The sequence below is a fragment of the Vicugna pacos genome, chromosome 2, assembly GCF_048564905.1.
Source record: "Vicugna pacos chromosome 2, VicPac4, whole genome shotgun sequence".
NCBI classification, from domain to species: Eukaryota; Metazoa; Chordata; class Mammalia; order Artiodactyla; family Camelidae; genus Vicugna; species Vicugna pacos.
The window spans coordinates 77,189,298-77,217,242 of record NC_132988.1 but is presented as its reverse complement, the minus strand read 5'-3'; the positions used below and the strand labels follow the sequence as shown (position 1 = coordinate 77,217,242).

Below are 27,945 nucleotides of genomic sequence, written 5' to 3'. Positions count from 1 at the left end.
TGAAGAAGAAAATGTTTTTATTAATCATCATATGAAACTGAAATGACATTCCATTAGAATGAACCAGGATAGTTAATATTTTAAAAATGTACATTTCTCACCTCCATTTCAGAGGAAAATATTACATATTAGGACTCTTCTAGGCCTTGTGGACTGATTTTAGTAAATTTTCTGGTTTTTAGCAGGAAATAGCAATTAACAAATGTTTTCAAACTGTGCTAACAAGTAGTTAGAAAGGCATCTATGAAATCTATGGTAACAACTGGTAGGATCAGGACTGTTTCGTTAAACATTAGGGAGCACATTTCTATCTTAGCTGTCACGTTAGTGCACCTTTTTCACGGGTAAGGCAACTGCTTGCTGTGGGTGCCACAATGACTAGCAAGTTTCTTACCTAACAGACACCTGACTGATCAAGACTCAGACGAGTTTCCTTTCCCAATTTTGCTCTTTTGGAGCAGAAACAAATAGCTTTGTCATTTGTATAGAGGGAGGCTACTGTTTTGAAATTCAGTTGTTGCCATCTTCTAATTCACAGTTTAAAAGGGGGATAAGTTATTATTAGGAATGTCTTAGAAATACTTCTACTTTTTAAAATAACAAGGCTTCTGAGTAATTTCTCAAACCTACCTTTCCATTTTGGTACATGACTTGATAAACATAACACATCTGACCTGTATAATAGTAATTTCTTCTATCAACTACATTTCACCCTCAATAAGGGTTAGAGTAGGGGGTTCGAACAATTTCTACATATAAAGCATCTTTAAATTAAGATTCCGTTTCACTGAACTGAGATTCTTTTCTCCACTTACGTGCCTGTGAAAGGTAATCGAACAGATACACACACACACTTGCATACCTTATGTGTGTGTTCCCTATTTTTTAAGCAAATTACTCTTACCATCAGGATAAAACTAGACTACAGGGACAACTCCGTGAAGACAGTATGGTCTTCCTCAGACACCCTCTTTAGGTCGAGGAAGGCAGGTACAGTTCGCTGAAGGATGTGATGAGGCTGTAGTACGTCTTCTCGTCATCCGTCAGTCCCGCGTTGCCCGGTCTCACCACCACAGCAACGTGGACATCTGCTTCCTCAGCAGCGCTGGCCTCTGTGAAAATCACAACGTGTGTCAGAAATGGCAGAATACGATGTCTGGGGTTTGCTTCAAAATAATCAGAGGGATGTGGGAATGTAAGAAACAAGTCTGGCCCAGATTTGACCACTATTGAAGCTAGAAGGTAGGCACATGGGGGCTGACTTATTACCCTTCTATACAATTTTTAATTTTCCATAGAAGAAAGTTTTTAAACGCGTAACTGTGTCTGACAGACTAGGATGGCGGTGCATCCTAGACTCCTGAGCTTTATCAAGCACTTATGTATGTGGAAGGACAGAGCCATGTCCCGCCCACAATTTTCTTCCATTCCCTCCCATCAGTCCTACAGAGAACCGAGCTGTTCCCCAAAGGACAAGCGGTCAGGAATAACACCAATTAAGCAGATACGGGACAAATGGAATCCCAGGATCTAATCAGGCCAAAACACCTGCTCTCACATCTGGAGCCCAAATACGTCACAAGTCTTGGCTAGCCTGACCATCTTTTTCGCCTGGCAAATTCCAACTCTTATAAATTCAGCTCAGTCTATCTTCCAGGGCTCCTACTATCTGTATTAGAGCATCCTATGTGCTCCACTTACACCCTGAATTTAGTCCTATCAAGACAACGTGATTTGACACATTATTATTACCTGTTGTCCCTCTCCTCTTTAGACTGTGAGTCCCTTAAGATCAGTGATTGCGTGGATGGGCAGGAGTAAAAACAGGACTAGTCAAATTAAACTAAGCTACGTACTGCAAGAGATATCTCTAACATGCCCTGGGTTACGTTTCTCTCTTCATTTTATTTCCATTTGAGACAATCGTTAATACTTTATATTAATTAAGCACCTACTACATGCCAGGTACTATTCTAGGACCAGAGATACGTGAACAGAACAAAGTTCCCACCTTCGTGGAGCTTCCATTCCCATCAAAATCTTCACAACAAACCTGAAGTAGTTAGTATTACTACCTCCATTCTACAGATACAGAAACCGACAGCTAGCAAGTGGAAGAGCTAAAATTTGAAATCGTGTATCTGACTCTACGGTCTGTGCTCTAGAACAAGGGTCAGCAAATTATGGCCTGCCACCTGTTTCTGTAAACACGGTCTTACTGGAACACAGCCAAGCCCACCCACTCACTGACGTACTGTCTGTGGACGCCTTTGCACTACAAGGACCAGGGTAGAATAGTTGTGACAGAGATTGTGTGGCCTGCAAAGCCTAAAATATTTACTATCTGGCTCTTTACAGAACAAGTTTGCCAACTCCTGCTCCAGAGTATCACCGTGCTGAGTGTGATCCCTGCACCAGCAGTGTGGGAATCATCTGGAGGCTTGTTAAAAATGCAGAACCTCAGGTTCCCAACAGGGAACTACTGAATTGGGATCCGCAATTTAACAAATGACTCCTCCGCACAGATGGTGAGTTCTGATCAGAAATTTCAAGGAAGGAAAACTGGCAAGAGAGGAGACACTGTAGGCTGACATAAAACACACGTGCAAATAGTGGAAGAACCGAGCAAGTCAGTGTGGGAGACAGGACACAGGTCTGTGGTCAGAGATGGGGCATACTTGGAAAGACAGAGCAAAACCAGGGAAGAAACTGAAACACATCTTTGGAATTTAGGTCTGGTGTAATACGAAACCCCAGCAGTTTCTCAACCTTTGGCAGTCACAGTAAGAGAATGCATTAATTAAAGGGCAGCAGTACTAAGAAAGAGTAAACGGGGTAGAGTTTTCTCCACCACCTACCTACCTACCTCCTGTGAAAAGAGTGTCACCTTCAGAGCAAAAAAAAGTGCTCAACAATCCTCCTCGGACAAACTCTGCAGAAGCAACTCACTCCAGCAATAGAAGCACTGCCTTCCACTCACCCCTAGCTCCCAGCCTGATGGCCTCAAGCACAGTCCTCTTGACCAGCAACCCAGGATCTCCACCAAGTTGAGCCATCACGATCTACGTGGGACTTGACCCTAGTTAGTTGCTGTTCTGCATTCAGCCTACCAAGAAGACCATGGGGCAAATTTTGTCCCTAAGCATCTCTTTGCCCTAATTGTACAATATTAAGACACTTATCTAATACTTGCTGATTTCAAACTCTGGACCTCTTTTTTTTCCTCCAAAGGGAAAAAGGCTTGCCATTCTCTCTTTATACTTGAGTATTATTTGGGATATCAACTCAGTCTCCCACTCTGCCTTGGCAATGGAATTCTGGACACGTGGTACCAAACTCAGGACCAGAGATAACAAAGGAGAGCAAGGCAGCAGTCAGCTGCCCGGCCGCATCCCAGCTACCGGTGAGCCACGTTCTGGCCCTACTGCCTAACTGGGTGCAGGGCTTACAAAAGCTGAGGGGCAGGAATAAAACCTCCTGGCGGAGGACTCAGAGGGAGCCAGCTTCATTCTGAGGCCACCTTGGAGATCATCTAGTCTCTAAGGAGAATAGGAATAGTTTCTAGGACTGCAACTGAAGGAAATGGCTTAAGGGAAAAGAGAAGGACCTCAAATTACAGATGTACTATGATGCCAACTAGAAACAAATGTGGCTAAGGACAAGAACATGAAGAAGCTGTCAGTGGTCTTCAGACAAGGGTTACAATTATCAGGAGTAACCAAAAAGCAGGGAGTAGAGCGATAATCTGAGGATCACAAATTGAATCAAGCATTCAGTCCCAGAATGCTCGGGACAGGCTGACTTTGTGGGGAGCTCCAGTCACAAAGCAGATCTCTAATTCTAAGCCTGCAGAAACTTACCATTCAAAATGCTAGGGGAATAAACACAGGGCAAACCACAGATTTTCATCTCCAAAAGCCCACTTTATGTGAATGATTAAAGAAAAGCAAATCACAGATGAAACCAGTTAAACTCACCAGAACAAGGCCTATCTCTGCATAAGGAGTGAAGCAAAGCAAAAGGTCTTCAAATGATCATTCCTCACAGAAACATTGGCATTCCTTAACCTACACAGACAGTAAAACAACTTCCCCACCCTACCACTCTAAGCCCCGAAAAACCATTCAAGGAAGAGGGTAAAATGTAGCTTTAAATCAGTAAATGGTTTCTACACAGAAATACGACAGGCAAACATTTACAGTACATTGACCATTCAAAGCAGATGTGGGAGAAATGGCTGTTGTTAAGGCTAACGCTCCCTGACAGAACACTGATGTGGCCTGGCTACCTGGTTACCGAGGGACCCCTGAGGCCATGTGTCCATGCGTCTGTCTGTCTCTCCTTCAGTGCAGTCAGACATGAAAATGTAAAGCTTTCCAAGATGTAGAAAAATGAGATGACAGTTTGTAGAACCTTTGGACTTACAGAGGATGACCCAACCAGGACATGAAGGACAGGGGTAGGTCCCCTCTAAATCTGCTGAGCCTCCAAAACTCAAAATAACAAATAGCTGTTATTTTTTTTTTTTGGTACCATCTACCTAGATCAAAAATTCCAGCCTAGATTCAGCCAGACCTGAAATTTAACAAAGACATTAGCAATTACTGAATGTCTACTGTATGTCAGGTAAAATTAAGCCTGTCTACCTCTTTTTCCCTGGAAAACATATCTTAACTTCTTGAAGGTATTAGATGGCCAATGCTGGTTAAGACTTTTTTTAAAAAAACCATTTAGCAAATTAGTATATACCTGCTTATATGTCTACAACCCTTGCCTAACACAATAAACCAAAGCTCAAGGGTCAGCAGCAGAAAGAGCATACTCACACACACTAGCACAGATAGATGCCTTTGCCAGCAACCACGAACTGCCTCTGGGCCCTATCTCTGAAAGTCCCAGTGAGCGGGTGTGACTCTGGTTCTGTGACAACAGCAGAAGGGATGGAGAAAGGCATGTAGCCTACAGACTGCTGAAGCCACTTCCCCCCAGGGCCCAGCAGCCCACTAGGCAGGAGAGCGCCCCCTGCTGTCTGTCCCCTTTCCCTGATTCCCTCCCCCAGCCTAGTGTCAGAGCAGCTGCGCAATAAACAAAGCCCTGTTCTAGGGGTAAACAGAGGGTAAAACTTGTGATCCAAGGTGAGTGGAAGAAACACAAAAAAGTAGAACTGTCCTCCAATACAGGTGCAATTATAAACATGCCACAAGTAAGCTCCTGGGAGATGCACGGACTCTAAGGAAAATGACACAAGATCAAAGGCTGCAGCCAGGTGGGGGAAGTCTGGGAAAGCCTCGCCAACCAGGGCAGAGACCACCCACCTCCCCCGGCACCCTCCCCGTCTTCACCTGCTGCTATCTGCTTCCTCCTTCACTACTGGTCGGTCCTTCTGTAATTCTCTGTAGGACTCACATTCTCACATGCTTGAGTGCATCTTGTATTTGGTCAAAACTACTCTTGAAATTACTTGTATAGTATATGCTGTTTTATACATTCAGCCCTGGGGAGGGTATAGCTCAGTGGTAGAGTGTGTGCTTAGCAGGCATGGGGTCTTGGGTTCAATCCCCAGGACCTCCATTAAAAAAAATAAAAATACAAAATAAACGCTATACATTCAGCCCATATAGTGAAAACGCACCACAGATAATGAAGAGGGCCAGGCTGGGTAAAAAGGATGCCTGTCTTTAAACAAAGTGAACCATGTGCAGTGAGGCTGAGGTTTACATTAAGAGAGGTGCCTGGGGACTGAGGCCATCTGAGGGATGACGAGGATGAGACTCCTCACTGAGGGTGGTGCTCGTTAGCTGGCACGACAATGAGGCAAAATCACTCCAACTGGAGTCCTCTCTCTCTCTTTTCCTGCTGAGTGCATGCAGCTGATCTCACTGCTGTCAAATACATTTGACGCAGGTCCACTGTGACTTTATCGTCCTGGCCTAGCCACGCACCTACTCTCATACTCTTGCCTGCAAGCCCCTTCCCACCGTTACATCTGCCTTTTGTTATTTTCCTGTTTCATCCATATGCGCATGCACACAGAGGGAAGATGGGGAACTGAGGATGAGGAATTAAAATAAGAAGAATCAGTCTTTCCGATGCCACCTCCCCACACACAACCCCAAGGATGGGTAAATGGAGAGGGAGGTGGGTCGGTTGGTTCACTGTTTGCTTTTATAAACCGGTTTCATTTTTCAGGGCTTCCCACATGAACTTTCTTTACGGAGGAAAAGTGTTTGCAATGCCAGGCTCATCTACCCTGGGGTATACAATGCAAGAAGTCAGATTACTCACCCAGGGTGACGTCTGTCAGAAACAAGATGTTGTTGGTTGAGCACCCAATGCTGTTGGCAATCTTTCGGTAACTCTCACTCTCCACTTTGTGTCCAATGTTGGTATCGAAATGACCGTCCACAAGCTGAACACAGAGAAGGGAAAAGAATGATCCTACAAACACACACATGCAGCCCAGCCCCTCAGTCTCTCATCCCTTTTCTCTGAAATACATGATGATCACAGTGACTTCATCCACTCAGTAAATATTCCCTGTAAGTCTACTTCATGGAGAATTTTATGGAGGCTACAAAAAGTAATTATAAAGGAAGGTTTTTGTAGAAATAAACATTTGGAAGAAGACGACTATCAGTTCAGTGTATATACGATCACTTTACAATCTTCTTGGTTTTCTTTCACTAGCATTAATTTTATATCCAAAATCTTTTAAAATATATGCCCAACTATCTATCCTTAGAACACTATATGCCCTCAAACTGCTTAGTGGACTGGGTTTCACCGCGATGCAAGGTTCTGAACATTGTCCTTTTGATCCCAGAATGATCAGATTTCTCTAACCTGCCTCACTAATAAGCTGTTACTTTACTTTCAAGAAACTTTCATTTTCTAATTAAAACATCTTGAAATTCTACCCAAGAGCTAGTATATACCTTTGGCATCTTAGAAATAATTGGGGTCAAATATAGAACTTACTGATTTTAACCAAAAGTAATTAAAATAAGTCCACATTTAGGATCAACTATTATAATATGATCTTTTGAATACTTTCAGAACTGTTCACAAACTAAAAATAAGCCTAACAGTATTCAAAGATAAATTAAAGTAATATTATGATTTTCAAAATTAAAAATGGTTTTGCACAGTTTCTCTCTCAAGTTTGCCTCACACTGAGCAACTGGAGAATAGTTTTTATTACTGAACTCAGGAGGTAACCATGGTGTCCTGTCTACTATCACCTTATTGTCTGTCTCATCAGAAACAGCAGAAAAGCTTATTACCTGTATCCACAGGAGAAGCGTTACCAAACAATTAAAGGGTTTTATTACTGATTTAATATTTGTTTTAGAGCTAAGATGAAAAGCAGGAAAGTAAAATGAGACTATGACGCTCTCCAAAGCCAAAGTGTTCTCTGCACACGGTAGAGGATTAATAAATATTTATTTTTAAAAAACAGTTGGCTGAGTAACCTATTGTGTACGCTGAGTTCAGCCTATACTCAGTCAGCAGTCTTTTTAGAGTCCTAAATGTATTCCCTTCTCCAGCGACCACCCTGTCCTCCAGGGGGCGCAGAGACTGTGAGACAGAAAACTAGCGGGACTTTCCTCAGGTACAAGAAATGTTAATAAGCGGCCTGAACTTAACACTGTGTAACAACACGCCTGGTTCTCCTACAGAAGAATGCTGATTCTGCTAAAATAAAACCTGTCTCTTTCTAAAGTACCAGAAACAAATGAATCCACCCTGTACTCTTCCACATTCAAGAAGTCTGTGTGCCTTTTTGGGGGGCACGGTGGCATGTGCCACTATTTTATACCTTACTTGATAACTTTAATAACCAAAAGAAGCATGCCATTAATTGCCTTTGGGCTGATGATCTAATATTGACATGAGAGCTGATTTACAAGTTAGCTCATGTTTATTCAGCTGTGATTGACACATACATAGCTGGTTCTAATACTACTGTCATCAGAATCACTTAGGGGGTGGCATTTAAAAACACAGATTCCTGGCCCACACCCCAGACCTGCCGATTCAGATTTGCTAGGAAGCGGGGCCCCGGGATCTACATTTTTAACAAACTCCCCAGGTGATCCTCATGTACACAAAGTTTAAGAAACTGAAGCAAAGACTGGTACCACAGGAACATTTCGCCCTTCCATAGTGTAGTCTCCAGCGTTCCCACTCCTCTTACAACCTGCACAGCACATGTACATGCAGTTCCCTGAATGCTGATTCCACTTACAACAGCAGCACTCACACTCACTACTTCATGCTCTGATAGTGTCAGAAAACAAAGTAATCGGTGACCTACCTCAAGAATATCTCCCTCTGTAGAATGTCCAAATAATAGCTTCTGTGCCTCTACACTCCCTGAAGAATAGATATACACCTTCATTCCAGCCTCTCTCCATTTCCTGACTGCTGGAACTACATCTTCAAAGAACCTACAGGGAAGACCACCAAGTTAAAATGCAGGAACATGTTATCTGGCCAGATGAAAACCAATCAGACAGCTGCCACCAGTTTCTCTATTTGTGCCCAAATGGTCACCATGAAAAGCAACTTCATGAGACTGTGGACTCCTGCAGATCTAATGAGTGTGTCCCCAGAGTTTCAGGATCACAGCAGATTAGAAGCAGCAATTGAGGTGAATAGAATAGTTTTTGACAGAAAGCCACACTAATGACAGTAAAAAGTGATTAGATAAAGAGATGAAATAAGAAAGAGGATTCCTCGGGAATTCAAAAAAGCAAACAACAATAATACTGGAATATTGTGTAATCGTTGATGTAATTCATGACACGAAGAGGTTCAATTATGTTCAGTGTGCCTTAAGAGCACATGGAAATGCTGCTAGAAAGATCTGCAACCAAACAATTGAAAAAAAAAGTATGGGCTCAAAGCTATTAATTTTTGTTTAGTTAGAAAACAGAAATATATTTCTTGAGAACTAAGAAAACCTGAAGTTTTATTATACAGTAAAAAAAACAATGTAACAAGTCAGTTAAGAGACCTGTACCATCTCACATTAGCTATCAGCAAAGTGTCTGGTTTTGATTCCTGACACAGTCTTGTTCACAGTTTCACGTGTATTCTGTTCAGTGGTGGAAACAATGTCACAGGAGATGGGTGAGAAGAGCAGCACATGAACATGGGATGTGGAACCAGCAGTCACCCTTAAAAGATGAACTGGAAAATGTCAGAGAAGTCTTCTACTGGATAAAACAGTTTAATTCATTGCACGAACTGAAGAAAAGAGATTAACTACTAGTTCAAAACCAGCACACATAACTGAGTTGCTTTGCGTGTTACTTTGCACTCCTAGAGACAGGATTTTTCTGTGTTGCATTTACAGATTGTTATTGCTCCAAAGCAGGACTTAGAAGCCTAAGATGATTTATTTCAAGTCCTTCGTTTTATAATTAAGGAACCAAGACCAAGAGAAGGAGGGGCTAACACCTGCGAGCATAGGCTCCTAACTCCACATTTTTTAGTGCTTCCTCAAGTGAACTAGCTGATATTCCCAGATCGCTGGCCTATCCTGAAATTCCAAAGCATCCTTAAAAGGTGGAAGCCCCTGTAAAGTACATAAAGGAAAGGCATCTCATTTGACAGAAGAACAAAAGAAATATAGGCAGCTAGTTAACAGTCTTGGATCTTGGGTTTACATCAGATAATGGCCTGGGCGGGAGGGTACGGCTCAGCGGTAGAGTGTAGGGCTTAGCATGCACAGGGTCCTAGGTTCAATCCAAGTATCTCCATTAAAAAAATAGATAAATAAATAGTCAAACCTAATTACTGCCCCCCCCAAATTAAAAAAAAAAAAGATAACGGCCTAAAATCTTTAGTGGCAATGACTTATTAAGAACTGCTTAGCAATACAGGACTCATGAAGACTCCTTCGGCAAGAGAGCTCTTAGAAACTCCACAATCAAGACGCCGCAGTCTGTGGAAGTTGCCGTATGAGTCCAGAACAGAGTGGCACTGTTGACACTGAGTAATCCCACAGTGACAGTGACAGGGTACATAATTTCACAGCATTACTTCTCTAACAGAGCAGAAAGCAGGTAACCTCACGGTCCTGGGAAGCAGCCCAACAGTGCTATCACTCATATGCTAAGGATCACACATGACTCAGTTCCGGGAGGTTGCCGTTTTCTAGGAAGCTGTTCTAGACTGGGATGAAAAGTCTTATTACAGGCATCACACAAAGACAGACACTGGGTCTGGGGTATTTAGCTGGTGAAGTGCTTTGGCCCCAGCCTTGAAAAATGAAACGAAATGAAATGAAACACTTGTTAGAGTAAAAAGAATGTTGTTTTTATCTACTTTATAAACCATACAACTTACACGAGGACTAGTGAAAAACGTATTTGCTTTGGGGGCTGGTAGAGTGTTCACAGTCACTCAGGGAGCTACGTACTCTGCCTTCACGTGCCCAGCTTTGAAGGCCGCCCTCCACATGTGGCCCTGTAGCTGTTTCAGCGCCGTGGTCTTTCGGTCCAGAGACATCTGCCAGCACACATTATCCACCACCGCCTGGATCAGCTGCTCCAGCTCGTCCGCCCCGTCCCCAGATGCTGCGGGGATCGGGACAGCCCCATCCAGGTGGGAGTCTTCTTCAGCCTGTAAGTCACAAACAACACAAAATTTGTTTCTACTCATTTTTAAAAAGATCCCTTAAGTGATATCCAAAAACTTGCTGACCAACTTTCTCTAACTACCATTAGCACTGAAAAGCACCATTACAAATCAAAGTATCCTACACTCTGGGGCTGATCTGAATGATTCCTAAAAGAAACTGGATTGTAATGAATAAATTAACATTACCAAGGGAGGGTACAGCTCAAGTGGTAGAGCACATGCTTAGCATGCATGAGGTCCTGGGTTCAATCCCCAGTACCTTCACTGAAAAACTAAATAAATAAATAAACCCAAGTACCTCTCCATGGCACAAAAACAAATAAACAAAAAGTTCTAAAAAATTAAATAAAATTATAAACTTCTAAAAAAAAATTTACATTACCTTTCCTATATTACTAAAGCTGAACTTAAACCGAGAGGCACGTCGTACATGAGAAGAGAGATAGCACTTAATGATAAAATGATACAGTAAGACCTCGTTTGTCGATTCACTTATTAGGATCAACAAAATAGGACTTCAATTAAATCTGACCCTCTACTCTGCACTGTAACTAACTGAGAAAGAAATAAAGAAGATCTCAGTGAAACTAGTTGATGCCTGGAGTTCAGTGAAAAGCAGCCAGCAAAACAATGCCTGGGGTTGGTTCACATTCGGTCTCCTGCAACCTCCCACATCTTGCAAAGACCCTAACAGCTATTTAGAACAATGGCCCTGTGACAATGCACATGTCCAATCCCTAAAAACTCAAGGATTTATATACTACAAAGGGGGAATATGTAGGTATGTTTCAACAAAAAGAGATGAGACAACAAAAAAGTTAAAAGAGGGGAGTGTTTCAGAACCCCCGGAGTTATCCAGAAAATTCAACAAACCCAAATACACTATGCCCCAAGGGTGTGACTCTCCTTCCAATCCTAGTATTAAAAAAATAAAGAGAAACTTCCACATTGTCCAATGTAGAAAATTAATTGGAAAATAATTGCTGAAGAGTTAGTTCTGCACAGTATATAAGATCTCTGCCACTAAAGCAATTTTAACAAGAAAAACAGAACAGGAGTTCCACAACACACAATGTGGAAGGAGAAAGACTGCAAACTGGAGAGAGATCAGAGCAGAACAGAGCACATGCAATGAAGGCGGGTATGAAGGCTGGGCCAAGTGTCAGCTGGGGTGACAGGTCTGTGAGGGCCCAGGAGCTCTGTGGAGGGGCAGCCAGGGCTCTTGCCATGAGGAGGTGAAGATGGAGAATGAGGTGACGAGGTGCTATCACCCGGAGACATTCATGAAAAATGTGATGAGATGACACAGTCTTTTCACATTCCACCCAAAAAGGGCTTAGTTTTATAAATGCATGATAATTTCATGCAATTGAAATAGCTCCAGAAATAGGCCATGGTGGAGACAATAAACTGCCATGATCTGGCCGTTTAATTATGTACTGTGAATTCCTAAGCCGGCAAGTCACTGCAACTTCCATGCCCTGTGAATCCAGAGCGCTTACTTGAAAATATGCTCAGAGCATAACCTAAGTCTTCAGGCATCCTCAGTTCTATCACACTTGGGAATGTGGGGGCAATGGAACAGAAATGTCCCAACCTGTTTCCTCAAAAGACTGACATCCTGCTGGCACTCCTCTTCTTCCCAGTGTGTCTCCAGATACCCTTTAACATTTTCTTTGATGTAAGGAAATAAAATGTCCTGTATAAAAGCACAAAAAAACCCCACAAGAATTAGCTTTAGTTGTTGGCATGAGATCAAGTTCTTCAACAATCTTACCTTAACTAATCTGAGCAAAGAAGCCACTGAAAATCTCACTGAAAATATGAAAATTGCTGCTGTGGATACAGGAGTGAGACAGAGGTGGAGATCAAGAAACAAATGAACTAGATCAAGAGTCAGCAAATTACAGCCCATCTGTCAAATCTAATCTCCTCCCATTTTTATAAATAAAGTTTTACTGGAACATGGCCACATTCATTTGTTTACAGATTATCTAGAGCCACTTTGGGGCCACAATGGGAGAGCTGAGTATTTTTAACCAAGACCAAATGGCCTCAAATGTCTCAACATGTACTATTCAGTCCTTTACAGAAAAATACAGAAAAAGTCTGCCAACTCCTAAACTAGATGGCTAGACCATAGGATTTTGAGGGCAAGGATGAGGTATACCCTTCTTACAGCTGTATCTCAAAGCACACCACAGTACTTGGGACATGTACATAACTCAAGTATCTGCTGAAAGAATGGCGTCCATGTATGACAAACGTCTTAAAAATTACCTGATCACCATGATTCTTTCTTGGTAATCAGAACACCTACAGAATACGCCATCAGAAGGTGATGTGCAAAACAATTCAGATATAAATAACCTGTCAGTAACCTGTGCACTGGGGACATGATTACTCTTGGGTTAAAATGCATTTACTTGCAATTGTAGCACACGTATCTTTCCAAATCCAATGACACATTCAATAAAATTTTAGTGTCGATTATATGCTAAGATATGCTAGTCCCTGAGTGGGGCATAAAGGCAACTGAAAAGATAAACAAGTCACAATCCCTTTTCTCAAAAAGCTAATAAGCTTTTTAACAATCTAGAGGGGGAAGGAGGGGTGGCAGGTAAATAAACAACTGTAATGTGGTACAACGGGTGAGACAAGCAGAGCATGTGCAGAATGCTGTGCAGATCCAGGGTACAATGGCCCTGCGGCAGTCTTAGCAATAACCAGTCTAAAAAACAGAAGACAAATACATGCTATGAGCGTAGGCCCCAAGTATATAATTCAGAGAAAGCCTTAAATTTTAAGGGAAACTATAATCAGGTGGAATCCAAGAAGTCTGCTTATTTAAATTTATTCATTCATTTATTCAAGTCTGTACTAAATGCCCAGTACAGGGCAGGCCCTTGTGGAAAGGGCTGAGGGTATAATTGTCAGCAAAACCCACACGTGCTCCCTAATCTCAAGGAGTCCAGTAGCAGAAACAGACATTAAACTTAAGAAAGTACTTTAATAAATGGTACAAATGAGAGGTACATACTACCATTAGGGCATAAAACAGGAAAGTCTGATCGAGTGAGGGAAGTTAGGGAAGGCTATGCTGGAGAAGTGATCACAGAACTGAGACCTAAAGCAATGATTCTCAAAGTGAGACCAGGACCTGCAGTCCTTTCAGAAGGCCCAATTCTAAGTTCAACTTAAATTGCAAACGAAAATATACAACAAAAGAAAGTTATTATGGCTTTTTAAAAATGGTAGGACTTAAGTGGTTACCTCTCTTCATGATACATTATTCAAATTTCACCTGCCCTGGAAAAAATAAAGAAGTCATTCAATTTTGCTTGTTCTTGTGTGGTATTCCAGTAAGTAATGGATCGCTCAGCAGATTCAGGATAAACAGTGTGATCAGGCAAAATTTTCAGCATACTTGACACAAAAGCCTTGCTTAAGCTCAATAAAAACTCATTCTTGGTCTTAAAGAAGGAAAACGAAGAGCTAAGATTGACAGCTTTCTCTTACTGCAAGAGATTCCTTTTAATGTGCTGATGTATTTCTGATTTTCTGCTTTTTCAGTTTTCCCATCATGCCCTCCCTATTCCTTTTTTTCTCCTACTTAACACCTCTCCCACACTCCTGCACTGTGGGATGACTGCAAAACGCCCCCCTCCCTTGAGAATGCCACCTCAGAAGACATAGCAGAACTGAAGGGACCAGGACACAGCCACTCCTCTAATAGGCAGACACACGTCCACAAAGGGGGAAGTTCAAAACAAAAGTTATAGTTGCACTGGGCATGCTGCAAAATAATTGGAAACAATCTAAATCTTTTATCAGCTAGAGAATAAACTGGGGTATATTCATACTCATTATGCAGCAATTAAAAATTAATGTACTGAGAGTATTTACCAACATGAATATAAACTAGAATATGAATAAAACTCTAATACAAAATGGGATGTATTCAGGCCCTGTTATAGCTGCAATGTTTTATTTCTTTAACACTTGAAACAAACATATTATCAAAATTTAATTTGCTTTGTGGTGGGGCGCATGGTCACTACATTACTCTTTATTCTTGCTTATTTTAAATGTGTTACAATTAAAAAACAAACAAGCCAGCTTTGACCCTTCATCCTACATTTTTCTCACTTGGTCATCCCCCTCCAGTGTCCTGCCTCCACTATTTCCCAACTCCCAAGCAACTGGAAATATTCCCAGGGGAAAACTTCTGATCAGGTTCAGGGCTGCCCAGTAACTGAAGAGCTGAAGAACTCAAAAGTTATAAAAAGGCATGCAGTGCTACACTACTTTGTGCTTCGCAAAGTCGAATTTTCTATATCCAGCTTTACTGGTACCAAGAACAATTCATAGAAAGCCTGTTAATCCTGAGAGCCCAGGTTCTTAACCTCAGAGCCAGCAGATGAAGAGCACAGACTCTGGGCAGCATGCCAGGCTAGGATCCTCCCTCAGCCTTTCACTAGCTGTGTTCAAGTAACTTGTCCTTTCTCAGCCTGCTTCCTCATCTGCTAAATGACAATGATAGTACCAAACAAAGTCACTGCAGTCATTAGAGGTAATTAGATGGATGAAAGCACCCAGTACCTTACCACTAATTATATACCCACAAACATTTAAACAGGGCAAGGATCTTCTTTACCCCGATTCAGTAATAGCAGAGAAGTCCCCAGAGGATCAATAACAAGCACAGCCAACTCATTCACTCAACATTTCCTGAGGACCTACTGAGTTGCCAGGCACTTCTGATAACGGAGTTATGAACCATAGTCCCTCTCCTCAGAGAACTCATGGAAATAAAAGGTCAAGGTTTCAAACAATTCCTAACTTTTAGGAAAAGGCTGAGAAATCAGAAATTACTTTAGGACTCCTGGTCATCCAATATGCCTCTTTCCTCTATATATTAAACTTTTCCCCTGCACAAAGTAAACAAAGCTAGGCAATGAAGCTAGAACTTGGTAAAACTGGAATATCAGTATTACCTGGGATTGGCAAATTAGCAGACTGTTCTACTTTGGTGCAAAAGTGTTACTGCATAACATAAAAGTACATGGAGCAAATAACTAAACTGTGAAGATTTTAACTATTCTTTCTTATTGAGCATCCATCTATCACGCAAAATAAATAAAATGCCTTCGAGTTGCTTATTTTTAAAAGCTAGTAATTATACCACAGCCTGATATATACTATGATACCAGATAAGAATGCTCTAAAAATAGACTTTTTAAAGCTAGTGCTTATTGTCCAAGCATGCCCACTGAAAACTTTCAGGCTTTAAAAGGAATTCCAGAAATAACTGTGATGATAAACGTTTTAACTTCAGTTATAATCCATTTACAGATAATTTCAGAATACTATAGTATGGGAAAAAAACACTGAAATAAATCCAGGATTCAACAAACATGTGAATATTTTTAGTCCACCAGGAGGCCTCCACGGGGTTGTTACAGTTTAGTAGTACTTATAACAAAAGGCTATGGAACTACATGAGAGTATTTGTCTTTCAGGGGCCTATGATTCAATTCCACTAAATGCTAGAGGGGATACTATGCAAGCAGCAATTTGTATCACTTTATACAACTCAGTGATAGCATTCTGAAAGAGCTCCATTAAGGGCCACAAAATTTCTGAAGACCTAATTAAAGAAGTTGCCTCATAAATGTTTAGAAGGCCAAATATGGATTTGTTTTATGGTCAAGTAGTCATTTTAATGAAAAGGTCATTGAATCAATAAAAATAAAATTGTTGCTATAATATGTACTCAAGTCTCCTTTGAAGAAAATGGGCAATAAAAAGGTAATGGGAAATACTCAGAGTACTACAGCTATTTAAAGAAACGATTTAAAAGCCTTCCAAAGGAACCACACAATGCAAATGATTTATAGTACTTGAGAACTGGACATCTTTTCAGCCAGAAAATTAAACAACACAAAGGCAATTATTGATGGGCTATTATTTCTCTATTAATCTCAGAGGATAAAAAGCAAAGGAAATTTAAGTGGCTTGATGGGTCTCAAAAACAAATTACATTCTCTAAATAAGAAATAAAACAGATACATAGAGCATAATGTTATTTTGGGGAATATCTAACAGATAGAACAAAATCTAAAAGAATATGGACATAAAGGTTTACAAAGGTTTTCTGTGGGTCATGAGATTTCAAGGGAAAAAATTTTTCTTTTTTGATGTATCTATTTTCTACAATGAAAGTGTATGATCTTTTTTTAAACTGAGATACAACTGACATATAACAGTATGTTAGTCTCAGGTGGAAAACATAATGGTTCAATATTTGTATATATTGTGAAATGATCACCACAGTAAGTCTAGTTGACACCCACCACCACACAGTAAGACAAAGTTTTTTCTTATGATGAGAACTTTTAAGATCTATACTCTTTGCAACCTTCAAATATACAATACAGTATTATTAACCACAGTCACCATGTTGTATATTATATCCTTATGACTTACTTATTTTAAAACTAGAAATGTGCACCTGCTTGAACACTTCTAATGATGGGGAATTTACTACCTCTCGGAGTGATCCATACTATCCAACAGATAGCTTCAGCAGTTGTGATATCAGAATTGCTCCTTAAATATCCTTCCTGAAGACCATACTAGGAATTACCAAGAGAAGTTTTGGTGCTCAGGCTTCTACACAGGGCCACATGGGGCTCAGGAATTATAACTCTGCTGTCCCTATTTTCATGGGGTAAGCAGAGACATAACCATTCCCGTTTGAAAGCTGAAGACTTTAGAATATTAGATTTCACCTGCAGTCAGAAAGAATTAATAAACGTGCTGCACATAAGCCAAAAGTATCTTCTAAATCCCATTAAGATTAGACTGTAATTAAAGAAAGATAAACTATAATCTAATTAATTGCAGTGAATCACATCTCACAAGAAAAGGTTATCGTTACAAGGGGCTAGCAGTTGGGATAAGGTTTAAAGAAGCAGCAGAGAGACAGAATATCCATAACTCATGAGTTCCAGAGAGGGAACAGAGTCCTATTCCCTAAGAGTGGAGGGGAAGGGGAGGGAACTGACGTTTAACTCTGAATCCACCTACCACCCCTGCAAGGTGCCCCCCTTGTGAACAGATGAAGAAACTGAGGTTCAAAAACGTTTCACTACTGGCACAAAGTAAAGCCACGATTCAAACCTAGGCCTATCAAACCCCGATGCATGAGCCTATCCAGCTGTGTGGGTGGATGACTTCAGGGAGCACAGCTCACTAGGACCACCCAACTCCCTGGATCTGATATTATATTCTCTATAGAAATTTCTAACACATCTTTTCTCAAAGAGACTTCTACAAAGAAAAAGAGAGATTCTGGTTCACCAGACAGTTCTGTAATAGTTCCAGTAAATAGGAATGAGTAGTTGTAGTAATAGTGGGATTAACTGCCAGCATTTACTGAGCACTCCCTATTCCAGGCACTTCTCTATCTACAGCCAATCTTTAGTGATGGCATCTAATCCATGATTTTAAATACCGTCTATTGCCGATGACCCCTAAATCCACAGCTTTAGCCTGGACCTTCTGTCTGAACTCCAGACTGATTTCCAACTGCCTATCCCAGATGTCTGAAACAAGACTCTTCTTTCTACCCCTAAACTCTCCTTCTCCCACATCTCCACGACCTCCGTTAAGTGGCAGCTCCATCCTTCCAGATCCTCAGGTCAAAAGCCTTAGTCATCTTTGACTCGTTTCTCTCACACTCCACATCCAATCAATTCATCAGCAAATCCTGTCAGCCCTACCTTCATAATATATCCAGAATCTAATCACTTCTCACCATGGCCACTGCTACCAAGCACTCCAAATTTACTCAATGAACTGATTAATGAATGGCCTGAATGATGTCATTTCAACCCGCATAATAACCCCGTGAAATAAGTGCTCTTATTTCCTCCATTTTACAGAGGCACATAAAGGTTAAGTATAAGTTAAGAAGCTCTGATTTTACTTTAGCAATCAGATTTTTTTTAAGGATTTTTTTTTATTCTTTTGATGGAGGTACAGGGGATTGAACCCAAGACCCATGCATGCTAAGCACGTGCTCTACCACTGAGCTATACCCTCCCCTCAATCAAGTCCTTTTTTTTCAGTTCGAAGAGTCAGATCCCTAGAGCCTGATCATCCTGGTTGAAGGCATTTAATTAACTTACTGAACTTACAATGCTGTGGACCCACAGCAGTGGGGCCCAGTGCAGGAGTCAGCCAGCCTCTTGCAGCGTATCAGCTTAACTGCCAAGCACTGGTCCGACCATGAGATCCTCTCCAAAGTCCTACCTAAGTCCCATTGCTGGGGTTACCACTAGTTTCCAAACCCCATATGTTAGTCTCTCTTTACTCAGCACTACACTTTTTAGACTTAAGAAAAGGAATTTGTTAGGAGGTCACATAATGAATCACTGAAAAGAAAATCAAGTTAAGAAATGGACCACTCACGTACATACCTAGAAGACAAAGAACCCTTTTCTGTATTAAAGAATTCTGTCCTTGAAAAGAAATCTCTGTTTCTGAAATGGCGTCCCCTGGTAAGGTTCCAATGAGGTTCCAGGAGGGCCTTTGAGGACAGGACTACCGACTTTCCACACAGTGCAGAGAGGTGATGCTGGAGAACTGGATGCTGTGGGACCAGAGTGGGTGGCTTCCACCCCTTCTGACTCCTGCCTCCACCAAAACCATTTTTGAATATTAAATGACTTTATAAATGTGAAAATCAAAAGTTTTATTTAAAAATAAGCTTTTACTGTATAAAAAAGTGCCTTTTTTTTTCTTTAGTGGAGGCATGACGTGGGGGTCAGCTGTAAGAATGGAAAATTTTAAGAACCATCAGACATTTTAAGAACCTTCAGAGCTAAACACAGGATATCCTTTAAAAGTTTATCAGAATCGCTTCTATACGTAATCTAAAAAACAAAAGGGACACAGATGAACTAATTATTTATACCTTAGATGAACATTTGACTGTCCTTTATGATTGGATTACTGCATTCTGTTGATTCTTATTTTGTGGTTGGCTTTATTCCTTTGATAATCAGGTTTAAAAAGCTAAAGCTCTAAACTGTTCTTACAAACAATGAACAGTACATATACATAAATTTTTTTTAAATTTGCAGTATATTGTATAGATGTATTTACATGTAATATATTGGATATGTGCAGTCATTGTATAAATTTTTACCTAATAAAACTGAAAAATGAAAAAAAAGTTTATTAGCACAAGATAAAGGCCTACTTCAGTGTTTTTACAACAGGGGTTATATATTAGAATTGGTACCTTTTTGGGGTTGATGTGACTACATTTCTTTCGAGGATATAAGTGACTTTACTGTATGCAAAGGAAAAAAATCCAAAGGAATATTCACCAAACTCTTAATGAGTACTGCTGAGTGGTAGAAGCAAAAGAGGCATTCACTCTCTACATTATATTCTTCTGTAACGTTTGCAATTTATAACAAGTGTGAACTCACTTTTGAGGAAAAATACATTACCCTTACATTAACAGATACAAGTTTCCATATAATAATATTTAGCTCTTTAACTTCATTTTAACTGTTAATAAAATTTGTTTCTTATGGCTTTTAATTTCCACTATTAACTGATTTCTTTCTCTAAAACTTGCAAATTTTAGAAATGTTGGGTCAATGAATATTCTAATGCCACTTTAGAGATGTCAGTTAAATTGCATATTGTGCAAATAAGATAAAGTATCACTTGAGGAAATCTGAAACAGCAAGGAGAGCAGAGGTGGGAGAAACAATGCCAGCCCCTCCTGTGCCCATTCTGGAATGTGTCATATCACCATCAACAAGCATTTGCTGAATGCCTTCTGTGCCAGCAGCATGCCAGGCTCTGGTCTCTGCCCGTTAAGGAGCTCTCGGCATTGCTGGAAAACATCACACACAGACATCACCACGAGGCAACATCTGCTGCAGTAACAGATACATGGCCCTGCAGAGCAGAGAGAGAGGACTTTGAAATTCCTGCTTTCAAAAGACTTTGCAGACATGATTTAAACTAAGGCTCTCAAGATGGGGAGATTACCCTGGATTATCTTGTTGGGCTTCATACAATCATAAAGTCCTTGTAAGTGAAAGATAGAAGGAGGGTCAGAGTCAACATCAGAGACTGAAGGATCAATCTGAAGATGCTACACTGCTGGCTTTGAAGACAGAGGAAGGCCTAAGAGCCAGGGAATGTGGGTAGCCTCTAGAAGCTGGAAAAGCAAGGAAAAGAGGTCCCCCCTAGTCTTCAGAAGGAACATAGCTCTGTCAACACCTGAGGCCCATTTCAGAGTTCTGACCCTCCAGAACAGTATGATAAATCTGTACTGTGTTAAAACCACTATGTTTGTGATCATATAGGGAACTAACAGAGCAGCTTAAAGCAAGGTATTCACCTGCCCATCTGCCAAGATACCCAAAGCCTTATTACGCAGGTCCCTATCGTACATTCAGTGAAATGTTCGTACTAACAAACTATCTAGAAAACACAAGATGGTGGTAGTGGGGAAGAGAAGGGATCCACAAGGGAATTTTGGAGATCTGTCAGGAATTTTCAGGCCTATTATCCTACCTTCCTTCAAGTACATGTAACTCCTTTCTATTTGTCCTTTAAGAAAGGTACTTTTGCTTTACAATTCAGTTTCTGGAAGACAATTTGCAAAAGCTGGGGAAGTGGCCAACTGCTTAATGCTTTGGTGCCTACCAGCTTATTTTATTTTCTTGCCCTCTTTTGTCAATTTACTTGACTTCTGAGAGGCTTTGGTTCTGTTAATTAAGACAGACCTCTTCTAATTCACCTACACTCTCTTGGTCTGTAGATCATCTCCAATGAGCCATGAGAAAAGAGAAGCAGTAAGAGGCCTAGCCATAGACAGACTTACGAATCTGTGCAAAGCCTAACTACTCAGAATGCAGTCCATGGACCAGCGCCATCAACATCCCCTGGAAACCTGTTTGAAATTCAGCATCAAGTTCCACTCCACATTATTCAGCCATAAAAAAGAATGAAATTTTACCATTTGTAACAACATAGATGGACCTAAAGGGTATTATGTTGTGAAATAAGTCAGATAGAGAAAGACAAATACCGTAGGATGTCACACATTGAAAAAACAAACCAAGTGAACAAATAGAACAGACTCACAGATATAGTGCACAGGTGGTTGCCAGCAGGGAGGGGGTTGGAGGGATTAGTGAAATGGATGTGAGAGATTAAAAGAGACAAATTTCCAGTTATAAAATAAATGAGGATGAAATGTATAGCATGGGGAATAATATAGTCAACTGTAATCCTTCGGTGACAGATGGTAACCAGACACATCACGGGGCATTTTATAATGTATAGAAATATCAAATCACTATATTGTACACCTGGAACTAACACAGTGTTGAAGGCCAGTTATACTTCCAATTTTTAAAAAAATGTAGACACTGGGAGGAAATGCATGAAAATGCAAATGATGGTTACTTCTGGTGCATGGGAACTATGAGTGACTGTTAATTTTTACTTTAGGCTTTTACATATTTCTAATTATCTGCAATGAACATGTATTGCTTGTAAAGTTAGAAAGAAAACAATGTCATTAAAAATGAAAAAAAAGTTCCATTCCAGATCTTCTGAATCAAAGACTACATTTTAACAAGATCTCCAGATGATTTGTATACACATTCAAGTCTGAGACACATGGATATAAAAAGCCATTGGCAAGGGTACTCACCATGACCCTCTTCATATATTTCAGGGACAAATATCCTCAACAGGTTCATACTTTCAGTTAATGGAAGCTTCTTTTTTTTTAAATTTATTAATTGATTAATTTTTATTGAAGTACCATCAGTTACAGTGTGTCCATTTCTAGTGTACAGCACAATGTTCCAGTCATGTATATGCATACATATATTTGTTTTCAGATTCTCTTTCATTAAAGGTTATTACAAGATACTGAACATAGTTCCCTGTGCTCTACAGCAGAAACTTGAAGCTTCTTAATTTTTACAAAGATTTTACTTTCAAGTACAAAAAGTTTTCCTAAGGTATAAATGAAAAAAAAGAAAAACATTCCCCCCTACTCTCCCTGACAAGATTTGTTGAGATGGTGGATGAAGTATTGACGTAAATATATTTATTTTATGAAATTTTTTCAAGGGTTAAACATTCAGTAAATGTTCATAGTAGCCTTATGAGGTTGATATCCCCACAGTACAGCTGAGGAAATACGTACCTGGACTCAGAGACACGAACCTGCCATAAAATCATTTAGGCAGGAGCCAAAATGCTAACCCAGACTCACATAGTCCCTAAGGCCATCCTTATAAATACCACTCCATACAACCAGCCCTCATTATTTGAAGATTCTGTATTTGCAAATTCTTCTACTCACTAATATTTATTAGTAATCCCCAAATCACTGCCTTTTCTCGATTTTTTGAGGACAGGTACATACTTGAACAGAATGGCAAAAATTTTGAAATACCAGAGACAACAATTTCCCAGAATGAGGTGATGCTCTGCCTTCTTATTTCACCTCTCATGTTTTAAATGTGTCCTTTTCAAAATCTAATATATGATATATTAAATATACATATTAATATATATATAATATTTAGTGCCATATTTTTCACATTTTGTGCCTTTTGTCAGTGATTTTGCAGTTTAAGATGGCCCCCAAGCAAAGAGCTGAAGCACTGTCAAGTGTTTCTAAGGGCAAGAAAGCTGCCTTATGGAGAAAATACAAGTGTTAAAGCATTAGTGCCATTGGCAGTGAGCTCAATGTTAATGACTCAACAATATATATTAAATAAGGCAAAAAGAAACACACATAAAACAAGGTTACGTATCAGTCAGTTGACAAAAATGTGACCAGAGGCCCACAGGAACCTAATCCTGCATTTCCTCTGAGGGCAATGATTCAGTGTTTGCTAAGATGGTGTTCACAGTGACTTTATAGAACACAACTACCCCAACTGTTGTTACGTGTACTAACCTGACATGTAACAGGGAAGGCACCAAATTACAGAGCACTTTCAGAAACGAGATCATTTTCTCCAACTCAAAAGCAATTGTTGAAGGTTCTTGACAGGATAACCACAGGACTGGTAATGGTGTTATTTCATAGCTTACAGGCTAAAAACATTAGAATAACACAATGCACAAAGTCAGAAAGTGAATATTACATCACCACAGACAAAAGATCAAGTGGTGGCTCCATGGGATGGGTGCAGGATGATTCAGGGGGATGAGGGAAGAGAATACAACAATATTCATTCATATTTACTCTTTAGATCTCATCTTTAAATTCCAAGTCACTTTATAACTTAATATAGTACAATAACATGTGTACACAATAAATTATATTGGTAGTGCCTTCTATAATTTTGCTGATGGTGTACACGACCAAACAATGTTGGGAGATCACCACTGTAGAGGATCAAAGTCAGCACCTGAAAAGAAAAGAAACTCAAGAGGCGTGTGTCCTGCAATGAGGGGCAAGGCTGGGGCGCTGAAGACTCAGATGCACTGGGAACATCTTAGGAAAGCTGGGTTCTATTCTGCTCTGCCTGCAACAAGTTGTGATGATCCTCGCATAGGACATTCCCTCCAGGCATCAACTGATTCATGTGAGAAATTAATTATCTGGTTGTGACACTGACTAGATGATCCAAGCTAGGAACCCTTCCTGCTCTAGAAATTTGACCATTCTGACCCAAAGGAAGTAAGACATAATAGCAGGTAAGTAATACCATTGTTTACTGTTGCCTGGAGCCTAAGGACTGGAGGCATGCCCTGATAGAACCACAGGCTGCTCACAGAACACCACTTCCCAGACTGGGAAGATACTATGGAATTCCGTAAGATATCCAGGACTGCTAGTGCTAAATAGTTCAGTTGCATAATATTCACATTCAACTGTAAGTGCTCAGTGGGAAAAAAAAGAAGAGAAAGGGAAGAAATAACCATAACCAGTCCTGGCATATCTGTCTGCCATTCCAGTCAATGAAGGTGTTCTGTTCCCTGGGACAGTCTCAGGCTCCAGGGTCTCTTATAGCATGAATGGTTTGGTGTGAGGCTAACGTATGACACAGTATCATTTTTCATCTACATCACCTATTCCCAAACTAAATACTTCCTCTGATGCTCTTGGAAAGAAGAAGGGATTCATTTCAACTCTGAAGGGAAAATGGCTGCATATGACTTACTGAAAGATGGAATCAGTCTCCAAAGAGGACTGACTTCCTAAGAGTATTTCAAAGGCAATTTTTGACAATGCTCAATTTTCACAGTATACACTGACTGTAGAACCAAACCCCCAAATAAAGTAAGATTCAACTATAGTTATTCTGTTCCAAGGGTTCACTCCTAAGCCTATCACCAAGAGTGGTGTAAATTGAAATTCGCTACTATATACTTTTATGGTACTTCTTCCTGATTAAACCACTCTCATTTAACACCCACAGAGGCCAGGCAAAGAAGATGGAACAAGCTCTGTGGTTCCCATTTCAGAGATCCAGTGCAATAAAAATGGAAAGAGTAAGGACTATGGAGTCAGACAATTTGGTTTCAAATCCCAGGCATATTGTTCAATTTTTCAGAACCTTATTTTCCTATCAGTAAAATGCAAACAATTCACACACCTCACACAGTTTCTGAGGATGAGTCAAAGTATACAAGTCGCATATATACAATACTCAGTGTTTCCTTTCATCATTCTACAGGAAGTAGGGCTACAAGTTCACACACCTAATGTGACTAATAAAGCCCAAAGCAAAACATCTCCCAATTCACAGCTCCATGCTCAGAGGTTCAAGGACATAATATACCATTTCTTTAAAAGGTGTTGAAAAGATAAGAGATACTCTGCTAAAAGTTTCTTGGTTCAAGTAAATTTGTGAAATGCATCTCTTGAAGGCTGACAAAGCATATATGTGCGTACAAGTGTGTGTATGATATAAAGGCTGAGAAGGTGTGCAACAAATAAATCTGGTTGAATATGTATAGAACATTTCTCCAAAATGCATTTAAAAATGGAATCCTTTCTTGCATGATTACTATCAATATACATAAACAATGTTCTGAACACACTTTTAGAAACACTAGTTTCGATAAATCAATACATAATAGGCTATTATATCATAATAAATTAGTTAATATTAATATAAATAATTATAATAGGTTATAGGACAAAAAACAAGAAACTACCCTTTAAACAAGATCCCTGAATATTTTTGCAGCCTGTCTTGAATTTGCCTGTAGTCTGGAGTCAAATCCACCCAACAAAATCTATTTAGACTACTAAGACATTTTTATTCACAGAAAGCTCTCAGAATAAGTCTGCCAGAAACAAAGATTTCAAGAAGCGGATCCTGTCATCTTACAGAAGACAAATTGGGGAAAAAAGATGAGAGACGCTTTATGTTTTGTTACAAAATGGCTTTGCATGAGGTATCTTACTCTCTAAATTAACTTTCCAAGAACAGTACGTATCTTATGCCACATTACTAACTTTCCCATCATTATCTCTGGTCTCCTATTGACGGTGGAAAGCAAGAGAAAGCCAGGATGGAGACAGTGCCTTGTAAACTATAAACCATAAAGATGAGGAACCATTTTTTCTTTGAAAACTACAAGAGAGCAGTTATTGTCACAATCAACAAGAAAAAGAAAGTCAACTCAATTATCAGCATTTGGCCAATCCTGGTTTTTCTGCAGAGGCCTCAGGTGTGCTTAAAAACGTGGGAAAATGCCAAACTAGATTTCTTAAGAACTTTTGCTAGGATGTCAAGGTACTGTGGCATTTCCAAAAAATTTGTAAGCAGTTGTCCTACTGGAGTACTAAAACTGTACACTGTTTTGTTATAACCTCGATCCAAAAAAATCATTCTTTATAGGTAATTTTTTAAAATAAAACTAAATTTAACAAATTTAAAATTCAGACTCTTAGTTTGTTGGAAGATGGGGTTTTCCTACTTTGTAAACAGTATCTTGATTATTATTGGATGTAAGCATTTCTAGTGAATACTTTTAAACCTCTAGAAGTCAAATACAGAGAAGACTAAGCCCGAGGAATTCCTTTAAAAACTAAATTAATATTTGATATTTCCTTACCCTGACAAACACAATATATATAAAAAAGGAACCTGCTCTTATGCGAAGCTGTAAGTTTGTGAACTAGGTGCAGACAAGTGTTGGTTAGCACTGACAACCTAGGAGGAAGGCTTTGGGTTCCTTCAAGCTTCCAAGGTTCCTTCAAGCTTCCATGTTTTGAGAAAAATGAACGGAATCTAGCCTAGTCCAGTTTGTACAGTGTGCAGTTCAGCCACTACCTGCAGGAGTGGGAAAGGGCGAAGAGCAACCATTATCGCCTAGCATACCAGGGTTACCTGAAAAGTCATCTTGACACTTTAGTCTTCCATTTTGGGGGGACTAGAAGCCTCAAGGACCACTAGATTGCGGCCGATGACTCGCCAAGTCCATCCCCGCACAAGGTGCGCGCTTACCTGCGGGGCGACGGGAAGTACACCTGCCCGGCGGGAGGCACCCACATCGCCTCACCCAACCCCGGCGGACCTGCCCTCCTCCATCCTTCTTCACCATCACTTTGATCCCTCCCCACCCATCTTGCATCTAACCGAGGGGCAGGGACGGGGGAAGGCGAAGATGGTGCGGTGAGGAAATTCATCCCCACCATCTGCCGCAGACTACCTCCTCCGATCCCACAGCGGGTGCAAAGTCACACCGCCTCTCCTACGCCTCGTGTCTCTAAGGCAAGGTCTGCAATAGTTAAAATTTTTTATTGTTTTTAAGCCAAAACTTCCCCACTCCCTTCCGCCCCTCACCTTCACGAAAGCAATCGGGGTTGTGGTACCTTCGATATCTAACAGGATCACAGTGACTTCGGAGGGCACCGAAAGCACGACCATTTCCCTACCGGATGCTACCACGGGATCGGCCTACGGATGGGAAGGGCGGAGGGCGGCGCCGGCTGTGCCCGCTACAACGTGCCGGGCTTCCGACAGTCTCGCAAGAATCCGGGAGCGGGCAACCGCGCGCGGCCTGACGCACGAGGCGGAGAGAGCACGTCCGCACCCCTGGAAGTGGAGAAGTCCACAGCACAGGGGCCCCGAACTCGCGAGCAGCCCAGGGCCGGAGGCCGAGACCACGTGGACAGGGAAAGGGGGCGGCCCTCGCGGGGTTCCGAGGGGGCGGGGAGAGGTAATGGCGACGACGCCGATTGGCCGCTAGAGGGCCTCAAACTCG

At 40.7% G+C, this 27,945-nt stretch overlaps 1 protein-coding gene across 5 annotated transcripts; it reads right to left on the bottom strand.

Moving 5' to 3' along the window:
• Positions 1-27,862, bottom strand: ENOPH1 (enolase-phosphatase 1). Of its 5 annotated transcripts, none has more exons than XM_006198211.4 (6): positions 27,525-27,862; positions 12,248-12,349; positions 10,430-10,632; positions 8,318-8,450; positions 6,286-6,409; positions 1-1,112 (listed from the first exon to the last, which is right to left on the bottom strand). In XM_006198211.4, the coding sequence occupies exons 1-6, from the start codon at positions 27,606-27,608 to the stop codon at positions 973-975; spliced, it is 786 nt and encodes a 261-aa protein (XP_006198273.2). In that variant the 5' UTR covers positions 27,609-27,862; the 3' UTR covers positions 1-972. The 5 variants fall into 5 exon arrangements, with proteins under 5 accessions (XP_006198273.2, XP_072798443.1, XP_072798429.1 ...); XM_072942342.1 differs by having other exon boundaries at positions 27,554-27,862; XM_072942328.1 differs by lacking the exon at positions 27,525-27,862 and adding an exon at positions 27,069-27,202.
• Between the last annotated feature and the right edge of the window lie 83 nt (positions 27,863-27,945).

Bases quoted from the DNA above. Each gene is read 5' to 3' on its own strand.
- ENOPH1 (XM_006198211.4), bottom strand. From the start codon at position 27,608: ATGGTCGTGCTTTCGGTGCCCTCCGAAGTCACTGTGATCCTGTTAGAT. The intron at 12,350-27,524 runs GTGAGGGGCGGA...GCTTTTATACAG, and splicing joins CCCCGATTGCTTTCGTGAAG to GACATTTTATTTCCTTACAT. The intron at 6,410-8,317 runs GTAGGTCACCGA...CTCTGTGTTCAG, and splicing joins CAGAGGGAGATATTCTTGAG to CTTGTGGACGGTCATTTCGA.